A 21,292-nucleotide genomic window follows, 5' to 3' on the forward strand; every position below is an offset into this window, starting at 1 on the left:
CCCGCAGCCCCGCTCAGCCCGGGAGCTGGAGCCTCTATCAGCACACACCAACAACACGCAAGGCTGAGTCCAACTAGCAAACTTACGTCAAGGCAAGTTCTGTGTTGGTCTCACACATACAGGCACAGGCGCATGTATGTACGCGCACACACACACACATACACAATCTGAGAGGCTTTTAGTATCTCAGCCTTGAGCACAACAGGGTCATCCATATAAAATTTAAAGTGAAAACTGAGGTGAACTTTTTTTCTGCTTTTTCTACTTCTTTTTTTTTCTTGAAACCACAACATGGAGGTAAGGATGATTCCAATGCTAGCTTTAAAACCACAATGTCTCCATTGAGATTCGTTACTGATATTCACTGTTGCAGTTTATAATCATATCAGACTAGTCTCTGGGGTGATACTTTGAACTTTACTGTAAAATCACCACCAACTACAGCAAGTATTTCCTGTTATTTCACCATTTCTCAGATACATTGTTGCTGTCTCCTCAGACTAGCACATTTAAGTCAGGACTTTTCACACTTTTCCACGGCTCCAGACCTCTATTAGCGAGGGGTAAAACTCGATGTGCCTCTCACGTTTTCAAACCCCAACAAAAAAAAGAACCCCAACCGCCAATGCTGAGCAAGGTCACCCAGGGGTCAGGCACAGCTCACGGATACGAGACGGATATCGATTCGCTGGGACAGGCCACAAGCATACATACACACATACACACACACATACACACTTTCTTTCCCCTACTCTTTTTCTCTACAGTCACAGGGCAGGCATCAGCCAATAGATCAGCCAGGGGCAGGAAATGGCCAGGGTCAGAGGGGACAGTGTGTGTGTGTGCGTGTGTGCGTTAGTGTGTGTGTGTGAGAGATGATAAGACTACCAGCTTGCTGAAAGCCGCTCTCACCCACAGCTGTCCAGGACCTTCAGGCTTTGCCGATTCACCTCGAAGCAGCTAAGAAAAAGAAAATAACTCTGACCAAACCATTGATGGAGTTTTTATCTTACAGCCACTGATAGACATGCATCTACACACACATGCACACTCTCAACTCTGGTCAGTATTTAGGATGCTCTGTAATCGTCCTGTGCCATGCAAGTCGTTGTTGTTTGCCAGTCTTTCTATCATTTGATATTACAGAACACTTGTCACCGCAGGAGGGTGTGTGGATGTGTGTTGTTGTTGCTGTCGCCTAGTGGCCTGTGTTAGGGGATCCGCCAATGGCAAAGACACTGGGGTAAGACTGAGGCGAGGCTTCGGCAGCCCTGGGTTGACTGGAGGCTCAGCTGGAGTCATGCACATACAGCGTCAGCGGTTCATGGGTCGTCATGTGTGTGCACGTGCCATGTATGATTGCTGTGCATGAGTGAATAAAGTGTATGTCTCTGTGTGTGTGTGCACATGTGCTTAAATGTGCACGTGTATATGTGTGTGTGTGTGTGTTTCTGTACTGTATATGTGAGAGAAAGTCAGGGGGCAGTGAAGCGGAGGAGGGCAGGCAATGCTCGCAGGCATAGAAAGCAGGCCAACTTCATCTCCCACTATGGAGAGCTTCAGAGAGATGGGGTAGTAAAAGGAGGGATGGTAGAGTACGCCGGGTTATATCAGTAAAGTTGCATGAGATTAGCTGTTCTATTCAAACTAAACCAGTAAGTGCAACACACATCGATTCTGGAAAAATTATAGCATCTTTGTACTTTTTGAGTGGTGCACATCAGTGTTTCAAACATCTTTAAACCTTTTGTTGTATTTGGTTTTCACATACGATTATGCAGGGTGTTCAAAAAAAAAAAAAAAAACAAGAAAGGATATCCTCCTGGCTATTTTATTCATCCCGTGTTATGCTGTATTTCAGCTGCTTTAAACCCAAACAACTGATACATCAGGTAGTTTTGACAGAGAGAGAGAGAGAAGGAAACAACCCAAAGATAAAAGATTCAGAGATAAAGAGAGAGAGAGAGCGAGAGAGAGAGAGAGAGAGAGAGAGAGAGAGAGAGCGAGAGACAGCAAAACAGTCAGGGGGAAGTTCACTTCCCCTGCTGACACTCTTGTTCCACGGTGAGAATCCCCCGGCCGGTAGCCTCAAACATCTGGTTCCAGTTAGCTCTGAGCGCTTTGACGCGTTTCCTGTGCTGCTGCTCCACGCAGCTACGGCCACGACGCAGCCCTCCCAACGCCACGACAGCCAAACTCTCTGGAGATAATATACTGTAACTTACACACAACCAAATACACAATTAACCACGTCTGCTGTGTGTTGAAACAGACCAGAGGAGGAAGAGGCTGTGTGCTGATGTTTATTCTTACTGTAATGTAGTTTAGTGTTAATAAAAAGGTTTTCAGAATTTCAGACTGTATGTTCCAGATCTTAAAGAACAAGCCGTGAAGGTTGTGACATTATAACCAGAGTTACAGTAATAATCTGCAACATTTCCTAATAAATGTCTGTTTTCATCACCAATTAACAGAAAAGTGAGCCTATTACAATTTTTTTTTTTTTAAGCAGAATGTCAGGACCGACCGAACATAAACTGCACACAGGAAGATGACTGTGCAAAGAAAGTGAAAACCAAGCAAAAAGTGCAGATAAGTAGACTGAAAAGATGAAAATTACTCAAAGATGAGATGTGACTAAGAAGTCACACCTTTTCTTTTCTTTTTTCTAGATTTTGCCATCAGTTATCAGTCTACATAGACTTTGCTCACTGGAGGTTTGTCATAGCAGGAAAAACACAGGTGCAACTAATAACATGAACCATGGCTCGGTTCCATTAAGAGTCCCAGTAAACTATTCTAGAGAGCAAACATGAATAATACCAGGACCCTGAAACTGGGTCACTTAAATGGATTGCAGACGTTATTAATGTTGTTAATTACACCTGTGCTTTTCCTGCTAAGACATGTCAAAATGTCTGCTGTGAAAATGCTCTGTTTACTTATTAACTTGTCACTATTGTGGGCCAGTTCCAAAGTTGAAATGTTTTCGTTTTTATTTTTTTTAGATGGATAGCTAGGTCCTGATGCATGTCAGGTGTTATTGTTGATATTAGCAGCCTGTTTTCATCAGTTGACTTTTCAGTTAAGTATTTGTTTCTAACCATCTATCATAAATATGCAGTGCTGGACTAAATAACATAATTTTAAAAAAACATGTTCTCTGGTCTCTTAAAGTCTGATACTGACATTTTATGCCAAGGTATTTTTGGCAGTGACTTTATATGTTCTGTTCTTTTGTAATAAAATAAGAATATTTATTATCTTTATCCGCTTTTATTGCTCCTATGTTTTACTGTGCATTTATAATGGCTTAAGACTTGTATTTTTAATGCCTTGGAAAGCACTGTTTTTGAAGAGTTCTGTACAAATAAACGTCCTTTATATATGGAAGTGAATAGGTGTCACGGCAGTTTTGCAATTACTCTGGAATACCTTGCCTGAGGAGATCAGACTGACAAACTGACTCAGTGTTTTCTTTGAAATGACCCATGAAAACACATTTATCACAAGAGTTTTTTGGTTATATATTTTCAGAGGTCTGTTTTGTTGGGTTTTATTAAAATATTTTGATTTTTAAAAAAAAACTTCCTTGAGTGATGTAAAAATATGGTTTTAATCACGTGTCTCATGTTTAGACTCTTGGGTCTGTTAGGATTTTTAGATTTCTTGTGAAGCAATATGTTCCTATAAAAAGTGGCATATAAAGAGACAATATTCAAATACAGGAAATTTGAACCTGTGGATACAAGTAACTATGAAACCTTATCTCCCAGGAGATTGTATTTGTACTGTACCTTTTCATCTCATACTTTCATTGTATGAAACGCTGTGGGGGTTGCAAGGCTCAACCAGGCCTTTTTAGTGATATAACCTAATTAGTTACCCCAACTTTTGCCAAAATGTTGTTACCTACATTTGTTTTGGACAGAAAATGTTATAATAATGTAACAAAAAATGTTGTCACTTATTACAGCATACAAAACTTTGTGCTTATCATAAGACATTATACAATCTACTGTGAGAATTTATTGAACTATAACAGTAGTTGTGTATTGTATTGTGCTGTAATGTCTACTACTGTTTATATTTCATATCTGAGCTGCACTGAGGCAGAATCCTGCGAGCTATGTTGATATGGCAATAAAGTAGTGAATCTTGAGTCTGATACACAGTAATAAGGATGCTCTGAGGCATACGCTGTATTCTGACCTGTTAGTTTTGGGAACTAACAGCGCAGCATATCATGTCACTCACACTGTAATGTTTCAGTGCAACTACCCACTAAATTAACCACAATGCTTTTCAGTGAGGTGATTCCCTGTGTGGAGGAGTGGAAAAGGGTGACCCCAGAATGGGGAAATATTGTATATATAGGACGTACCAAATAAAATAAAAAAAAAAAAAACATGAGCCCACACAGCCCTGCTGCTCTGCAGAGGAACACAATAACGAGTAGGCCACACCGGGGATTACTGGTAGTGAAAGTGAGAACGAGGGGGTGAGAGGAGAGAGAGAAACAAAAGTGCAATGAAGAGGAGGTGAAGAGACAGGAAGAAGCTTCTCAAAGGCTTTCCTGCGTTGGAGGGACTCCCTACACCACGCAGATTCTCTATAAACACAGAACAAAGAGTTTTCTCTGAAATCATAGTTTGACTGGAAATTTACTAACGTCGTATTCATGTACTTCAATACAAAGGCCATGCTAGTTCACCTCTAAATTTACTTGATGTAGACTGCAGACTTGAAATATTGACATGAGATAAATCTATACAATTCAATCTCTTAGAGTTTCAGAACAGATATATAAAAAAAAATGTACACCAATAACTCTGTCCTTTGCATTCCTCACAAATAGTAGGAAATAATAATGCACTAACATCTCTCTATCCAAATTCAATTTGGCTACAAATATGTTGTCAGACTTGAAAAGCTCTACTTAAACTGCTCCCAATCAGGGGTGAGCACGAGCAAACAAGGACAAATGAAAGTTTAGGGAGGCAGTATTGATTTGTGTGGAGGTCAGGGGTAGGTCACCCCTATCAGAGAATCAACAAACAGCCGCCAGCACCCTCCTCAGCTAAGCCAATCACCTTCTGACCTGTTTCACCGTTACCATGGCAAATGACCCTGAACCACACAGACCATATACTTGGCTCCTTGCTGAGTGAAAGCAGCAGAGTGGAGCTCCGCAAAGATGTTGGAGCTAGGTGATAATTTAACATCATACTGTGTTACTGTTTCACAGAATTTTGTGGTAAAAAAAAATCATGATTCAAACTACACTGTAATTGAAAACAAATTACTTCATCAATCAATAATAAATTTGACTTTTTACATTCAATTTTGCATAAAATAATAAGATCTATCACTATCAGAATAATATTAATATTGTGAGATTGATTACAACCAAATCAGCCAATCCAGTCACTCTCATGCCAGGTTCTATTTGCTATATTCAATTTTCCATTCGATGTTTTTTCAATTCAGTATGCTTTATTGGCATAAATGTCAGACGAACAATATTCTCTCTCTCTCTCACTTCCTCTCTCAACTCAACCGGTCAAGGCAGATGGCCGCCCATCCAGAGCCCAGTTGTGTTTGAGGTTTCTTCCCGTTAAAGGGGAGTTTTTCCTTGCCGTCATCGCCAAGTGCTTGCTCATGGGGGAACGTTGGGTCTCTGTAAATTAAAGGGTACGGTCTAGACCTGCTCTACATGAAAAGAGTCATGAGATAACTTCTGTTGTGATTTGGCGCTGTATAAATAAAATTGACTTGACTTCTTCCCATGATACTTTTATTCTAGACATTGTAGAGGAATAAATCTCAGATTCTTGCCGTCACCCACTCTTTCCATCTTTCCCTCCTACTCCTCCCTTCATCCCTCTTTCCTCTTATACTCCTCCCTCCCTCCGAGGCAGGCAGGCGGTGGTGGTAACCAAGCCTCTGGCAGTCTGTTCCTATCCTGCAGGAGCCCTCAGGTTCCAACCTGTCAATATCCCAGGCAGCATCTTGGCTCTGCTGTGGCTCAGTTAACCTCCTCGCCCATTGCAACCTCACAAGGGGCTCCTGTCCCTCTGCCAGCCCAGAGACAAGCACGATCATCCCCCCCCCCCCCCCCCCGGCCCCACTCCTCCTCTTCCTCCTCCTCCTCCCCCAACCCTGCTCCCAAACCACACACACTGCGCTCACATCCGTAAAGGGCAGCACCCTGGCAGCAACAGTAAGCAATATGGCAGCTGACGGCAGTTTTCTGCTCGCTGACGTCTTAGATGTTTTGGATGACGGTCACGTTGGAGGCTCACAGAGGGTAAAGAGGGAGAAGATGTTGGAAAAAAGATTAAAGCCTGGAGGAGAGAAAAGCTTGGTGACTCAGTGACAAAGGTCCCGTCATCTCGTCATCTGTATCAATTTCAGGGAGAGGAAGGGTCAGTGTGAAAAAGAATCAATGTGTTAATATGTTGTGGGAAGGAATTTAAGAGCGAATTTGTGGACGCATGTGTAAAGTTGTGAGTAAGACAGAGAGTCAAGAGGAGGTCTTACCGTTGCTTTATGTGTGTGTTTGTAATCTACACATGCACATAGGCCTGATCCCAAGCGTGGTAACAAGCGTGTGGCAGCATGTCACCCGTCCCATCTCACTCGGGCTCAAAGCGCACACACACACACACACACGCACACTTCTCCGTGCTTGACTGTGAGGCACCGCGGCTGTCTGCTAGGAGGCAGCTCAGGTTACGGCCGACCGGCGGGACAGACTTTATGGAAGCCTCTCTCCCACACCCACTCTCCCCCTCCGCAGGGCTCCGGAGGAGGTATCGAGTTGCCGGTTCAGCGCCGGCCAGGCTTGGCGCTGGCGGCGGCTTGTGATCTTGGGTGCCTGTGTGTGTGTGTGTGTGTGTGTGTGTGTTTTATCTCCCACTCTTTGAGGGTATCGGCACACAACGCTGCTGTCTCCTCCAGGTATGTAGGTGTGATTTACAGTGTAGACGATTCACACACACACACGCACACACGCAAAATCTGACCTCTTCCTCTGCTTCAAAGCACCTAGAATATTCTACACTGCATTACACAGTCCAATGTGTAATAAAAAGTCATGAGGAGTTTGAAACCCAAACAACAAAGAAACGTGTTTTCTCACTTAAAGGTGCAGTGTGTAGGATTTAGTGGCATCTAGTGGTGAGGTTGCAGATTGCAACAAACTGAATACTCCCTCCCTCCCTTCCAAGCGTGTAGGAAAACCTATAGTGGACATGAAAACTACAAAAGGTCCTCTCTAGAGTCAGTGTTTGGTTTGTCCGTTCTGGGCTACTGTAGAAACGTAGCAGTGCAGCATGGCGGGCTCCGTCGAAGAGGACCTAATCCCTATGTAGATATATAGGGTTCATTCTAAGGTAACGAAAACATAATGATTCTTATTTTCAGGTGGTTATGAATATTATATTCCATTTCTGCCAAGTCCGTTCCACTAGATACCACTAAATTCTACACACTGCACCTTTAACTCTAGCTGGGTCTAGCCGTGCAGATAGTTTTGTTTTTATTTTCATTCTGCGATCTCTGCCGTCATCCCAATACAATGGAGGTGAATAAAATTTTACTTCATTTCTTTATCATTCACAGACCTTGCTGTCAACAGTTGTCCCTGGAACTACTTTCTACTGAAGAAACAGAAAACTGCTGACAGAGTATTTGGTGGATTGCCAAGGACATTACTTCTGGAAAGACACACTGCTGTTGAAAAAGTGCAATTTTTCAATGCTGTGAGCAAAACAAACTAAATGTAATTCACATTCATTGTATTAAATGGTGGCTGAAATCTCAAAGACAGACACCTCAAAACCTGGACAAAGAGAAACAAAACTATCTGCATGGCCCTTTACCAAAAGAGGTAAATGAAAATATTCCTCCAGATCCACAGAAAACATTACACAACTATTGTAGAGACTTGCAAAACTCACTGGGACTACAATTGACTTTAAAATATAAAAATTAAGGAAGTGGTCTTTTAAAAAAAACAATTCCTATGTTTCATGACTATCACAACTATAGGTAATAAACAGAGGACCGTCACCACAGTATCGTCATGGCCTCTTAATCCTACGGTGCCATCTGTCCTACAGAGCAATTTCAAACACTCCATCCCTGAAAAGCTTGCTGTGGCCCATTTGCAGGAAGGAGTTGCTGGAAAGGTGCACTCGCAGGTCAACATAGAAGAGACCCTCTATATGCAAGGACCTTGTGACGGTTCTGCCGCTGGCTCACTTGCTAGCCTGGCATGGAACGGCACTCATGAATAATGCATGGGGACATCTGCCACCCCTGAATTATAGATCTGTGGAGGCCCAGCATATGGGAACAGCGCAGCAAGTGCTAATGGCTAACTCCCCATGACAAAATATGGGTTAGAGACACATGAATGATAGTCGGGTCATGCAACCTTTCCGTCATGTGAGTGCGGTCTGGATTGTAAATGTGATAATTTACATGTCTGCATGTGTGCCTGTGCATGTGTGTTTGTGCATCTGCAATGAGGGAAGGCTCCAATGGAAAAACTCGTGGGATTTTGATAATATGACCACAAACAAGCATCCAAATTAACAGACATGTCTATAGCTGATACTGTTCTGAAGACTTTCCAACAGAGAGAAAAAGTAACAATATAATTTCCATACAGGGATCAATTAAGTATTTGAGGCCATTGTTACCTTACAACACACCATCATGTTTTTTCTTGGCCAAAATTCAGCTAAAGCAGTGGATGTAGCTTTAAAGGAGCCTCAGAAACCCTCAGTCTAACAAGCAATGGTTGATGTCTTTGAGCCTTTTATGTAGGCTTCCTCCTGCTGAAGTGCAGCCTGATTGAATATTCTATACTCTCTGGTTACGAGTCTTGCTCTTTAAAGAAGCAGCGACGGGACGGGGGGTTGAAGTGCATTTTCTTCCGGCCCAGTCGAGCAGGAGGCCCGGTCTACCGGGGACCACTTCGATCTCCGGCTTTCTCTCTAGGATTATCCTCTTATCAGCGCCGCAAAAGCCAGGCTAAGAAGCGCCAGTAATTAGCCTATCTTTAATTAACGAGCACCTCCCTCCAAAACCACCCACGGTCCATGTAGGCTCCCACTTGGAAGGCAGTCAGCACTGCGTAAAGATGAGCAGACTTAATCTTGTTTTTGTCTGAGTAAGAGAGAGTGAACGTGTTGAAAAGGGCAAAGTTCATCTTCAAGTAGTTGGGGAGTCGCACCATGCAGAACGTCCCTCATGCATGCACGCTCACACACAAGCCTTTTTACACCGCAGGTTTCAAAGGGAATCCTGCCACCCACCAATTTTCCACTTTGTTGTGTTTGTGATGTGTGTGTTCATCTGAGTGTACACTCCAGTGTGTGGATGGATTACTGCACCCAAATTATGCTACCACTCACCATCACTCACTTAAATTTCCAGGCTCATTGAAGCCTCCTTCGAATCTACAATGGAAACATGTGTAGGAGAAGAGGAGGGGCCAGAGATCACCTCCAAACCTTAATGAAGTTTAGATAGTACAAGTTGACAACCCTGATACCTTTTGGAGAAGTCTCCAAACTGGAGAGTGTAATATGTACAGTTGCATACATTTGAATACTTGCAATAAAGTCACATGGTAGATATAAACATACGCTTCAGCACCACTGGTCGACTAACTGTTGGGCAAATAGAATCAGAGAGGACTGGGTCATCTGAAGGGGAATGAGAGCAAAGTGACAGCTCCAGATGAAAAAAGAAAAGGGGAGACAGGGAGAAAGAATGCCAAAGGTGCCCCGGCCTGGCCTGGCCCTGGCACCACCAAGCGGGAGGGGCAGCGGCAGCCCCAGCATGCATACATTAGCGGTGCTTAGGCGCACTAATTGCTTCTCACTTAGACAAATCTCCTGCAAATCACGGCTGCGCCGCCAGCACTGCCCAGGCCCCCCGGGAAGGAGAGACGGCAGGCAGGCGGACGGAGCGAGAGGCAGAGGAGGAGGAGGAAGAGGAGGGGGGTGGCGAGTGGAGCGTGTGTAGCAGAGGCGCCTCGGAGCAGGATGGAGGAGGAAGAAGAGAAGGGGGAGGGGGGGCACTCCCATGAGAACGCAGAGAAACGGAGAGAGAGAGAGAGAAAAAAAAAAAAGCTCCAACACTTCAAGAGTGCCTCTCTCTCTCTTTCTCTCTGCTCATCCATAGTCCAGGCTGAGTGCCCCCCCCCCCCCCACCTCTTACACCCCTACCCACAGAAGCCCCACCATTGCTCTGCTCCTCCAACACTCCATCCCTCCACCCCCCCCCTCTTCTACCAGCTCTCAGATCTCTGCTCTACCCCCTTGCTCGCCCCTCCTTTCTCTCTCGCACTCCCTCCCTCTCCATCGCTCTACAGAAAAGTGAAGGAAAGATGAAACTCTACAAAGAGGGAAAAAAATCAATAACACAGATGGATAGCTGGATAACAGGGTCCGGCATGCTTCGGCAGTGAGGCAATCCAGAGGGTGCCCACACAACTTCCACACAGGCGGAGAGACGGGCAAAAACAAGACTCTGGGAAGAGGGTGGTGATCAGCCTCAGGAAGTCAACATCACCCGCAACACACAAGTACGCACTTGTTCACACACAAGCACACACCACAGTGTATGGCTGCATGCATAGACTGGCTATAAAAAAAACAGCCAAACATACACAAGAGCACAAATGTAAAATATAAACAAAAACAAATACGCTTGTTAGTAAAAAAACTCCCACATACATAGAAGCACACATCGTGTCCTCAGCCCCACGCAGCTAATTGGGGAACTCCTACAGAACAATAATAGCTAACAGGTAACCTGAGGTGAAAGAAAACAGCTGTCTGTAACGATAACATGATATCATACAAAAGATCAATATTATTGCAGGCTCTGCATTATTCCACAGGGGTTATTTGAGATATTGGGCGGCCGAAAACAACATTTCTCTTATTATCGATGGTTTAAGGTACCACAGGGCCCCATCAAGAGCGACATATAATATATCGTAAAAACACCGTGTCCGCATTTCAGTATTCATTATCGAGATAGGAAAGCAAGTAGCAGGTGCTAATTCACCTGAGTGTATCTCTGTATTACATTTTACAAGTTTGTGTGGTTATTACTGTTTCCTAAACATTTTTGCTATGTTAGTGAAAGCACAGGGTTCTGACGGCACTGATGGTTGGTCAATCATTTAGTTCTAGTCTTGGCTAGGCAGACCTCCACATCAAGGTCTAAAGAAATTCATGGACACGGTTAGTTAGAAAATGGAAGAGACGCGGTGGACTGTTGTCATATTTCAAACCAATAAAATTACATTCAGGAGAGATGAGGGCAGAGCCAGGCACTAGTCCTCACCAAAGCAGAAAACTTCTTCGGACTGAAAACTAAACCAAAAGCCACAATTTCCACAAACTCGAAGACAACCAAATGACCGCCTCAAGCTTTCCAAAGTTTTAGTTACACAAAATTAACTCCAGTCACTCCAGACCTCTGGGAGTACACAGAGTGAGTGATAAGACAGATCTAATGTTGGTACGCAAGATTTGGTTATTTCAAACCCCTCTGCTCATGTGCGGATGAGGTGATCTTCAAGGCCTGTAGGGAAGCTGGCAAGGCTTTCAGACTCAAGCTCTGTCTCAATTCCACACTACATACTAATTGTATACAGTATATATGAAATATTATTCTTCATAATATACCGTTTTTTGAGGTTAGTATACAAAACATCAACATACTTGATTGTAAACCAGAAAGAAATGCTGACTTCAGAATGCCACTGCCAAGAAAAATGTTTCATTTAAACCATAGTTTTTTTGTTTTCTGAGGTGTTCCTGAAGCTATTTCATCACCATCAACTATTAACTTTAATTTCATCCAGCTGTGAGTAGGCTCCTCCATTTCCTTTGTGCATTGCATTGTGGGAGAATAGTGTCCATCAATTAATTTCGGCACTTTTCCAGTGTGAACACACTGCATACTCAAATTTTTAATTGTTAGATTGGCATGATTGTGTGTATTTCTAGACATGATATTAGCTTTGTGTGGGTGTCACTTGCTTGGATGCATCTTTGGTTGAAGGAGAATATTTATGCTTAAGTCTCTCTTAACTCTTGCGTCAATGTATGATAATTTTAAAAATAACTTGTTTCCAAAACAACATGGTAACTGGTAAAGATAAAAAATGAAAAAATTCTGAAAAAAATCTGTACAGAAGGAGGGGGAGGAAGTGACTTGCTTGGGAAAAAACCCAGTTTTGCATGTCTATGACCAAAATCTAGCTGTAAAGTTCAGATTTAATGAAGCAAAACATAGTATTAATCTCAATTTAAGGCTTCCCAGCATCAGACGTGTTCTCAAAGACTGGTGGTTACTTAAGTGACTGCACACGGATCATTGCAAGCCCATTTTATATAACCAACTAAGGCAGGCTAACTGATAATAAGCCTAGATTATCCAGCTAGCTTTCTTGCAAAACTCCCAATGGCACACACTGTAAAATGTACGGATGCCAAAGACACTGCAAGTCTCTTTGTGATGGTCTAATTGGACAATCAGCCTGATCTTATCTTATCTCATCTTAAATGTGGAAATAAATAAACACACAGATATTTCCCCAAAAATAAATAAATACATACAGTGTGAAAAAACTAGCATACCTTATAAGAGCCATCTACACTCTGAAGCATGTTTTGGGTTTCAGGTGCCAGGTCGTGTGTGATGTAGATCTGCTTTCCTCCCACTGGAACCAGTGCAGATTGGGTGCGATGCTTAGGAGAGGTGAAAGGGCGAAGACTTCATTATAATAAATGTCAGTGATGACCCTCTTCTCCCATACATGCATCACCCATAAACATCCCAACACACACACACACACACACACACATATTCCTACAGTCCAATCTTTGAGGAAATTACTATAATCCTCTCCTGGGTATGGTGGTGATATTTTGTGATTTGGCGAAGAGCCAATATGTGAGGAGGCCATATTGAAATTCACCTCTGAAAGCCAGTTACAATTTGCTCCAAGACAAATGTATGATCTTTGTTTGGTCATGAACCCATTTTATTGTATGAAAATAATTTCCTTACTTTGATCATTGAATAAGATCTAATTTAAAGACGCCTTTCATTCAGTAAAAAGGACCAGGGTGGGGGAATGGATTGGTTGAAGTGAATTGCTTTAAGCCTGAATTGAATTCCATCAATTCAAATCATGTTTCGGCTTCATAATGTGGGCGGGGGAGCTCTAACTGTCAGTAAGAGTTCAGTACAGATAAAACACACAGCTGTGAACAAGCTTGAATTTTGTCCAGTCTAACTTTCTAAATTGTTAATGTACTCCCACAGTAAATCATAAAGCACACACGATGGAGGAGATGATAAAAACAAACTCAACTGGCAAATTAACAGGAATATTTGAAGTATTTAAGCTTTTTTGCTTATTCATAGCTGAAACCTCCAATTATGCTGTTGATGAGATATTTTCTAGGCTGATAAATCACTAGCACCACCTACTGTCTACTATTTACAAAGCTGGAGTGTTTCCTGGTTGTCTTCCTCACTGAAGTGCAACCAGTGCAATGAGCGTCAGCACACCAAAAAACAACATATTTGGTTATAGCTCCATCTAGTGGAGAGAAACCGACATTTCATCTCCCAGCTGTCATCTAAAGAACATGCAATAATTTTTCAATGATCCACCTGGGGGAGTTTTACAGCTAAACAGACATTGTCAAGAACACATATTCAGGGAAAGTTTATATTATTACAGAAAATGCTCAAACAGACATAGTAGACTGAAATATAGAAATATATTACACATTAATAGAATAACAGACTATAACATAAATACTGATGTGCGTACGTTTACATGCACACTAATATTCCACTATTATTCCAATTATGACAATATTCAGAATTTGATACTAGTCTTGTAAACAGCATATTCTGTTTGGATATTCTCAATTAGGCCTTATTCTGAACGTAGCCTTTTCCGATTAAGACATGGGATATGCCAGTATTATTCTGGTTTTAGGAGCATTCTTTGGACATGTATACAGCGCATTCGGAATATGTGTCTCAGGGGGGCTTTTTACCGCAGTTTGCGTCACACGGCGCTCTTGCCTCTTTACCCCTGCGCAGGCAGGCATTCTTGAGCAGGAAGGCAGACAGAGGAAAGGAATGAAAGGAGAGTGGAGAGCTGTTCAGGGTGGGTTGGAAAAACAGAGTGTGCCTTCTCCATGATGGGGATGGAGGGGATTAGTTATTATCCTGACATGCAGCCATGGACTGACGGTAACGACTGTGTGATGCACCAAAAACACTCAGCGGTGCGGTAAATATCATGGATGTGTCTGTAACTATAAATTTATCATATCAGTCATATCAATATCACTTATAAATATCAACTGCAGCTCATTAATATTTTTCAAATTGCTGGTTTACTTCACTGCCTGCAGAGATCTTGTGAATCCCGTTCCCACTGGAGCAGAGGGAAACCCTGAAAACACTCTGCATGTAAACGGGAATATTAGTGGAATATTCATTTTCATTAACCATGTCAACAGTTTAGTAGGAATATTGTCTTTTTTGGAATAAGGGCAAAACCGTAATATTTTGTGCATGTAAACATAGCCAATGTAGTTCTTCCTTCAGGGAGACATTATTTGGGTGACCCTATATGGAGAATTGCACCAACACACAATCTGGTAAAAATGGTGATTGGATTGTGTAAGTAATAAATTATAGAAGGTTTATTTAGGATCCTGAATATAAATCCAGTAAGCTGGGTGAAGTAGAGGTTCAGGTTCATAAATATTCTTGTAAATTCTGTGGATTTGAAGAGAAAAATGTCGACAGATGTTGACATTTTTATAAAGGAGGAAGATAGGCCGGACAACACAAGGTGGAGATGTTTCCCTTTTTGTTTTGTTATTAATCCTGATACATAAAGTTGGTCGGACAACAAGACATTTTGGCCAGTATTGATGAATATGGCACCAAAACTGACGTAAGAGAACTGTGAAAACATACATTTGTTAAATATGTAACCTATATGTGAATAATACATACAGAGTATTGTATATATGTATTTCCTTTCATATAAAAATAATCTCTCAGGCCAGTTATAATACTTTCATCAGTGGGGGAAAGTAATTAAGTACTTTTTCTCAAGTACTGTACTTAAGTACAATTTTGAGGTACTTGTACTTTATTTGAGTATTTCTATTTTATGCTACTTTATACTTCCATTCCACTACATTTATTTGACAGCTTTAGTTCCTTTTCAGATTCTGGTTTCCAACCTTTTTGACGTCTTATAAAAAGCAGTGTGTAGTCGGGGTCACATTTCAGATGTCTATGACTTGTTAACGGCTCCACCAAATACTGATTTTTTCCCCAAACTTCTGACATGGTTTCATTTCAATAAATGTTCAAATGATCCAATATTTCACCAAAAATCAAAGATTAGAGGAAAAGTCCCAAAACTAAAAACAGATTTGTGTATCAGAACTTTGTTTTTTCGTCTTTCCTCTCCCATTAATCATCTTCTTCGTCTTTCATTTTGATTGGCGGTTGGCCTACAGGTGCATTACCGCCACCCACCAGACTGGAGTGCGGAACAGACTGACAGACAAAAGGAAAAAAAAAACAACTGAAATCTCTTTATCGAGAGAAGTTGTTTCCTTCAGGTACTTAATTAGGTGACTGTGTATTCCCCATGCCACATCTCCAAATAGTTTCCCTACAGTGAAACTTGGCTTAGCTTTCTTAAATGCTGATGTCAGTTCCTTCCTTTACTCCTCATAGCCCCTAAATTCCAGCAGCACATGCTGGACAGATTCAGGATGACCACAGTGTGTGCATCTACCAGTTGGGTGTTTACCTATTTTATGAAGTGTCTTATTAAGTCCAGTACGTCCTATCCTGAGACGGGTAGTGACTGCCTCTTCCTTCTGATTCCTGCCAAACCTTCTTCTCAACCCAACATGTTTCTGGATATTATAAAAGATGTCTTCCTGTATCGTTTATGTCCCAGTATTCTTGCCATACTTTTTGAATCTGTCTCTTTATGATTGTTTTACCCTCAGCTTTACTCAGCAGAATGTTTATGTTTGTTGTTTGTTGTTTGTGATGTGAGTGATTGCTTGGCCAGTATATCAGCATCCTCATTTCCTTCTATCCCTACATCTGCAGGAACCCAAACAAAGAAAACTGTCAGACCCTTATTGTGCAGTCTGTATATTAAATTTAAAGATGAATTTCAAAAAGAAGATCTTGTCTGCACGATTTCACAGATTAAATGCTTGTGAGTGCTGCCCAACTATCAGATGCAATTAGTGCATTATTTTGTTGTTTTCTTCTAACCATTGCAAAGTTATCAAAATAGCTCGGAGCTCAACTGCATATACTGATAAGTGATCTGCTGTTCTTTTCATAATAGCAACCTTGTATTGTGGGATGAAAACTGCAGCTCCTGTACGTCAAGTCTCCGGGGCTTTTGAACCATCTGTAAATAACACCAACTTATCTGCAAAGTGCTGCTCAGTGTAATTTTGTGCTATCCTCCCAGTAGATCCCTGTTCAGATTTCTTCCTCAGTTGCTGCTGTATATTCAAATCTGCTGGTCGCATCACAAACAACCAGGGAGCTGAACATAAACTAACATAAACCTACACTTTCTGCTTTTATATTTCCTATCCATCCAGAGCTTCTGAAATTGGTTTCATTGTGCTCCCAATAGTCCTGCAGGATGTGAGCTATTATGACCCTGTGGATTAACCCAGTATGCCGGCACAAGTTTCAATCTTCTTATCCTTAATGGCAGTTCCCCCAGTTCAACTTGTATGGCAGCTACTGGAGATGCATCTGCTCCACATCCAGCTTATTAAGGTGACTCTCTGCTGTTGACATATAAGCTACACGCCCATAGTCTTACGTAGCTCTCATAAAGGCCTGGTATACATTAAACAGTGATGTTCTGGTTGCTCCCCAGTCTCTTCCTGAGAAAAACAAATCGCTTGTGTCTTTGCTACAGATAACTTAAAACCCCACTTATTTGTCCACTGCTCCATCATCTCAGTTGTAGCCAGCAGTTTCTTTTGTATATATTTCAGGCTCCACACCCTTAACCATAAGGCCCCGTCATGAGCATACAACGATTTCCCTGTACCTTTCTGAACTTGCTCAAAAATATCATTAATCATGATGTTATATAGCACTGGACAGCAAACACTGCCCTGTGAGGTTTGATTCTCAACTTGGTATACTCTTGAGTATTCTGTATCTACCCTTACCACTATTGTCCTGACAAATAACAAGTCCAGCACCCAGTTATATAACCTGCCACCCACCCCTAACTTACTTAATTTCATAAGCAGTCCTTCCTTCCAAAACATGTCATATGCTTTTTCTACATTGAAAAAGACGGCTACCACCATTTCCTTATTTGCTTGGGCTTTCCCAATTTCTGACTCTAGGCGTTAAAATAGAGTCCATTGTATTTCTCCCTTTATGAAACCCACTTTGAATTGGAGAAAACAAGACTCTACTTTGTAGAAGATATATTAGTCTCTCTGTAACCATTTGCTCCATAGCTTTCCCTAATTGTCATGTAAGGGCTACTGGTCTATAGTTTGATTGGTCTGATGGGTCTTTACAGGATTTCAAAATTGGAACAATGATTGACTGTTTCTGGAATTTTTCCTGTGTTCCAAACTTTATTAAACAATATTAATACTACAAGGAGTGCACTGTCTTCCATAAGAGCTAACATACTGTAGCAAATGCAGTCTTTTCCTGGGGATGATTGCTGTATATTTAAAATGGTCCACTTTAACTCAAACAAACTGAAAAGTAGGTCTAAACTTTCTCTTGTTGTAGTTTTTACACTTGTATTGTGCACATGAATGTTGTCCCTACACTGTCTAGCTCTTACTGACCCCATTAATCATCCCACGACCCCTCAGATTTATCTGGCAACCCATTGGAGGGGGCCAAGCCCTAGGTTGGGAACCACTGGACTAAACTAGCTAACTATATATAAAGTAGTAATCTAATGATAATCTAATGATGTCATATATAAGGATCAAACCACTACTTTTACTGCAATACTTACAATACCACATCAAGCTGATAATACTTATGTACTTTTATTTAAGTAGGATTTTTCATGCTGGACTTTTACTTGTAATGGAGGATTTTTACATTGCTGTATTGGTACTTTTACTGAAGTAAAGGATCTGAATACTTCTTCCAGCACTGACTTTATATTTAAGCACAATAGTCTTCATGTCAAAATGAAAATTGTAGTTAACCCAGTTTGTATGAATGAAATACAGTTATATTAAACGGCTTGTTTTGAACATGGGGGCCGCTAATTGTAAGTAACTTAGCAGTAATAGTAATAATAGTTAGCCAAAGTGATATAGCCTAGGTCGTGTATGGTTTATGGGGTCCAAATTGTTGTGATAATTTTATGATTTAATTAACTTATAAAGTGAAAACACTTATCTTACTTATCCAGTCCGTCACCATTAGGTTACTGCAGAGTTGTGTTTTAATTTAAGTAACTGTGAGAGAGTTGAAAGCAAGTTAGCTAATAATGATGATGGTTCGTTGTTGGTCATTTTAACTTTCAGCGACACAAACTAACGTTAGTTTTAAAGCTTCCAGCTTAATTCTCTCCTTCATGTTGGACAGGTATTTATGTGACTATTATTATTCAGGTAAATAACGTTGTTACTTACCGACTGTTGAGCTCCAATTCATTGTGTCAGTTAAATGTGAACCGTATTAGCACCTGATGTGATTAGCATTATTATTTGTCAGGGAGGCAGGTGATGGGTAAATACTAGGTTGAATCAACCGGAGGGACGAATTCTCGCGAGTGCGGTTAAAGTTAAGGTTAGTGTACGAATCTCGCGAGAGCTGAGAGCCAATCTAGCGCCAACCCAGGTGAAGGGTTGGTGCAAAGATTGCGACCACTCATCATCACTAAATTTAATGGCGTCAATTAAAAGAGCACACATCCGGGTAGTTTTCATTTCCTATGTAAAATATGTGTTTATTTGTGTGTTTTTAATTTGACTGCAGAAACAAAAAGATGTTACAAACACAACTGTCTTTTACACTGAATATTTTTGTAGAAATGAGAATTTTAGGTTTTTCATGTGAACGCAAATTAGGCCAATTTCCAATGTGAATCTAAACATTTCTTTTTACTTTACAAATAGAGATCAGCCATTACTATTTCTACGTTTAAAAGAAAACTTAAAACCTTTCTCAGGCTTATTTCTCACCTGAGTTTGTGCGGCTGGACAACTGCTTTTCAACTTCTTATCGTTTTTATTTTGATAATTATTATTGTGTGTGTGTGTGTATGTGTGTGTGTTAGTGTTCATATTGCTATACAAATACAATTGACTTGACTTAACATATGCAACAACAAAGAAGTTTTTCCCAATGCCAAAAAATGTTTTCTCAGAATATATCAGCTACTGTATATTCACACACTTAGGATGTCACTGAAACTGCATAAACAAAACTCAAAACTATACCGTAGAAATAATAAACTGGCAGAAAGACTGAAGGTTTTCTCTAAAGAGCTGGATCCTGAATGTTACTCTTCATAGTTAGTTGTACTGATGAACAAAAAAGTGATTTTGTTATGAGGTGCCTCACTAAAAGTTTGTATTTTCTTGTCGATGGGTTCTGAAAGTCTGAGTCAGCACAGAGCTTGGAAACAAACATACAAGTTTCAATAATCTTTTCTGTGTTGCTCAAACAGTGAATCAGTTTTTCTGTGAACATGCTTGATTAGGTGGGTTGCTGTTCTGGCACCCTCTGCTGGCCAATCCTCACTAACCATAGGCAACAACAGCATCATAAACCATAAACATCTGGAGTCACAATTGGCTGCAGAATTTTGTTCTGCTATGAGGTATTTGAGGTTGAAATGACAAAAAAAAATATTGGCTATATGAGCAGCTTTGTCTTAGGTGGAAAAGTCTAAAAACATTGATTCTGACTCTGATTGTAGAACATAGGATGTGAGTCCTACTGTCTAAAACTGCCATAATCCTAATTCATCTGAAATTGACAGTTTAAAAATGTATCATTCAAACAAAATGTTTTGCTGATATAATTACTGAGTCCTGAGTTGCAAATATAATTAATATGCGTTTTGTTCAGACTCTTGAACGCATGTTCACTCATGAGTTGGACATGAAGAGATATCAGTCACACTAAAATAAAAATATCAGCTATGTACAAATAGAAGAACCTTGTTCTTGTGCATGTTTGGATCATTTGTAAATGAAAACGTTGATCTTTGAACATGCTGCTCTTATGCCTCTAAACAGTCACTGGTCTGTGTGACGGCATCCAGCACTTTGATCACAGATCATGTGTACATCTTCTTCAGAGTCCGTCTCCTCATGTTTGGTAACTCTGACGTCTCTCAATCACTTTGATTGAAACCGTTCAGATGAATACACCATTCTGTTTGCAAAATGTCTATAACTAGTGTATAACTATAAATACATTTTGAGTACAATATGTATGTTAATTAACACTGCAATAGCTATCAAAGCTTGTGATCTTGAGGGGTTTTTTTATTCTTTTACAAATACAAGCTTCATGAATACTATTCAGAGAGGCTATCACTGATCTGCAGCTACTCAGGAAGATATATGAGGCTGATTTATACATGTTTGAAAGTCCTTGAGCTTTAGGATTGCAGTCTCGTGCTGAGGAGGTATTTGTTCAGTCTCTTCTTGAAGGCATGAACAATACTTGATGTGAAAGCTCCTGTCAAGGCATTTGGTGTTGGCCTTGGTAACCTCTGGGTGGTTCAACCTGGGACGTGAGCTGAGGGTAGCAGTGGTTTCAGGTCGGCTGGACAGTTGTGAGTGTGCATCTTGAAAAGAACAGTTGTTGCAGCAGCTGTTCTGCGATGGCTCAGCTTGATGATGGAATAATCCTTCAGGGCATCGTCCTCATCCATAAAGTTCCATAGTTGCATAGTTTTGCTTTCTTTCCAGACAGGCCTGAATAAAACCACTTATTTTTCTTAAACAAAGGTTCAGTGATCATAAATCATATCATGGCCATTTGAAGATGGCTCTCCAAAATAGACACAGTTCAATTGTAGTCAAAATCAAACCAAGCACACATGATTAATGTTTACATATAATCCAGTTTTTCAGTCTCTTATCTCCAGCCAAGTCTATTTTCTGAATTTCATTTCTAAAACTCATCAGTTCCTCTA

At 40.9% G+C, this 21,292-nt stretch overlaps 1 protein-coding gene across 2 annotated transcripts in view; it reads right to left on the minus strand.

Annotated features, from left to right (window-relative positions):
- samd11 (sterile alpha motif domain containing 11) overlaps positions 1-18,885 on the minus strand; it is an 87,256-nt gene extending 68,371 nt beyond the window's left edge. For both annotated transcript variants that reach the window (XM_067591983.1, XM_067591979.1), the window contains exons 1-2: positions 18,771-18,885; positions 12,678-12,788 (exon numbers count right to left, since the gene is read on the minus strand). In XM_067591983.1, coding sequence (XP_067448084.1) covers positions 12,678-12,707 — 30 coding nt within the window. In that variant the 5' untranslated portion in view covers positions 12,708-12,788; positions 18,771-18,885. The remainder of the gene's footprint in view (positions 1-12,677; positions 12,789-18,770) is intronic.
- Positions 18,886-21,292: the final 2,407 nt, after the last annotated feature.

The sequence above is a fragment of the Thunnus thynnus genome, chromosome 6 (assembly GCF_963924715.1).
Source record: "Thunnus thynnus chromosome 6, fThuThy2.1, whole genome shotgun sequence".
Taxonomy (NCBI): domain Eukaryota; kingdom Metazoa; phylum Chordata; class Actinopteri; order Scombriformes; family Scombridae; genus Thunnus; species Thunnus thynnus.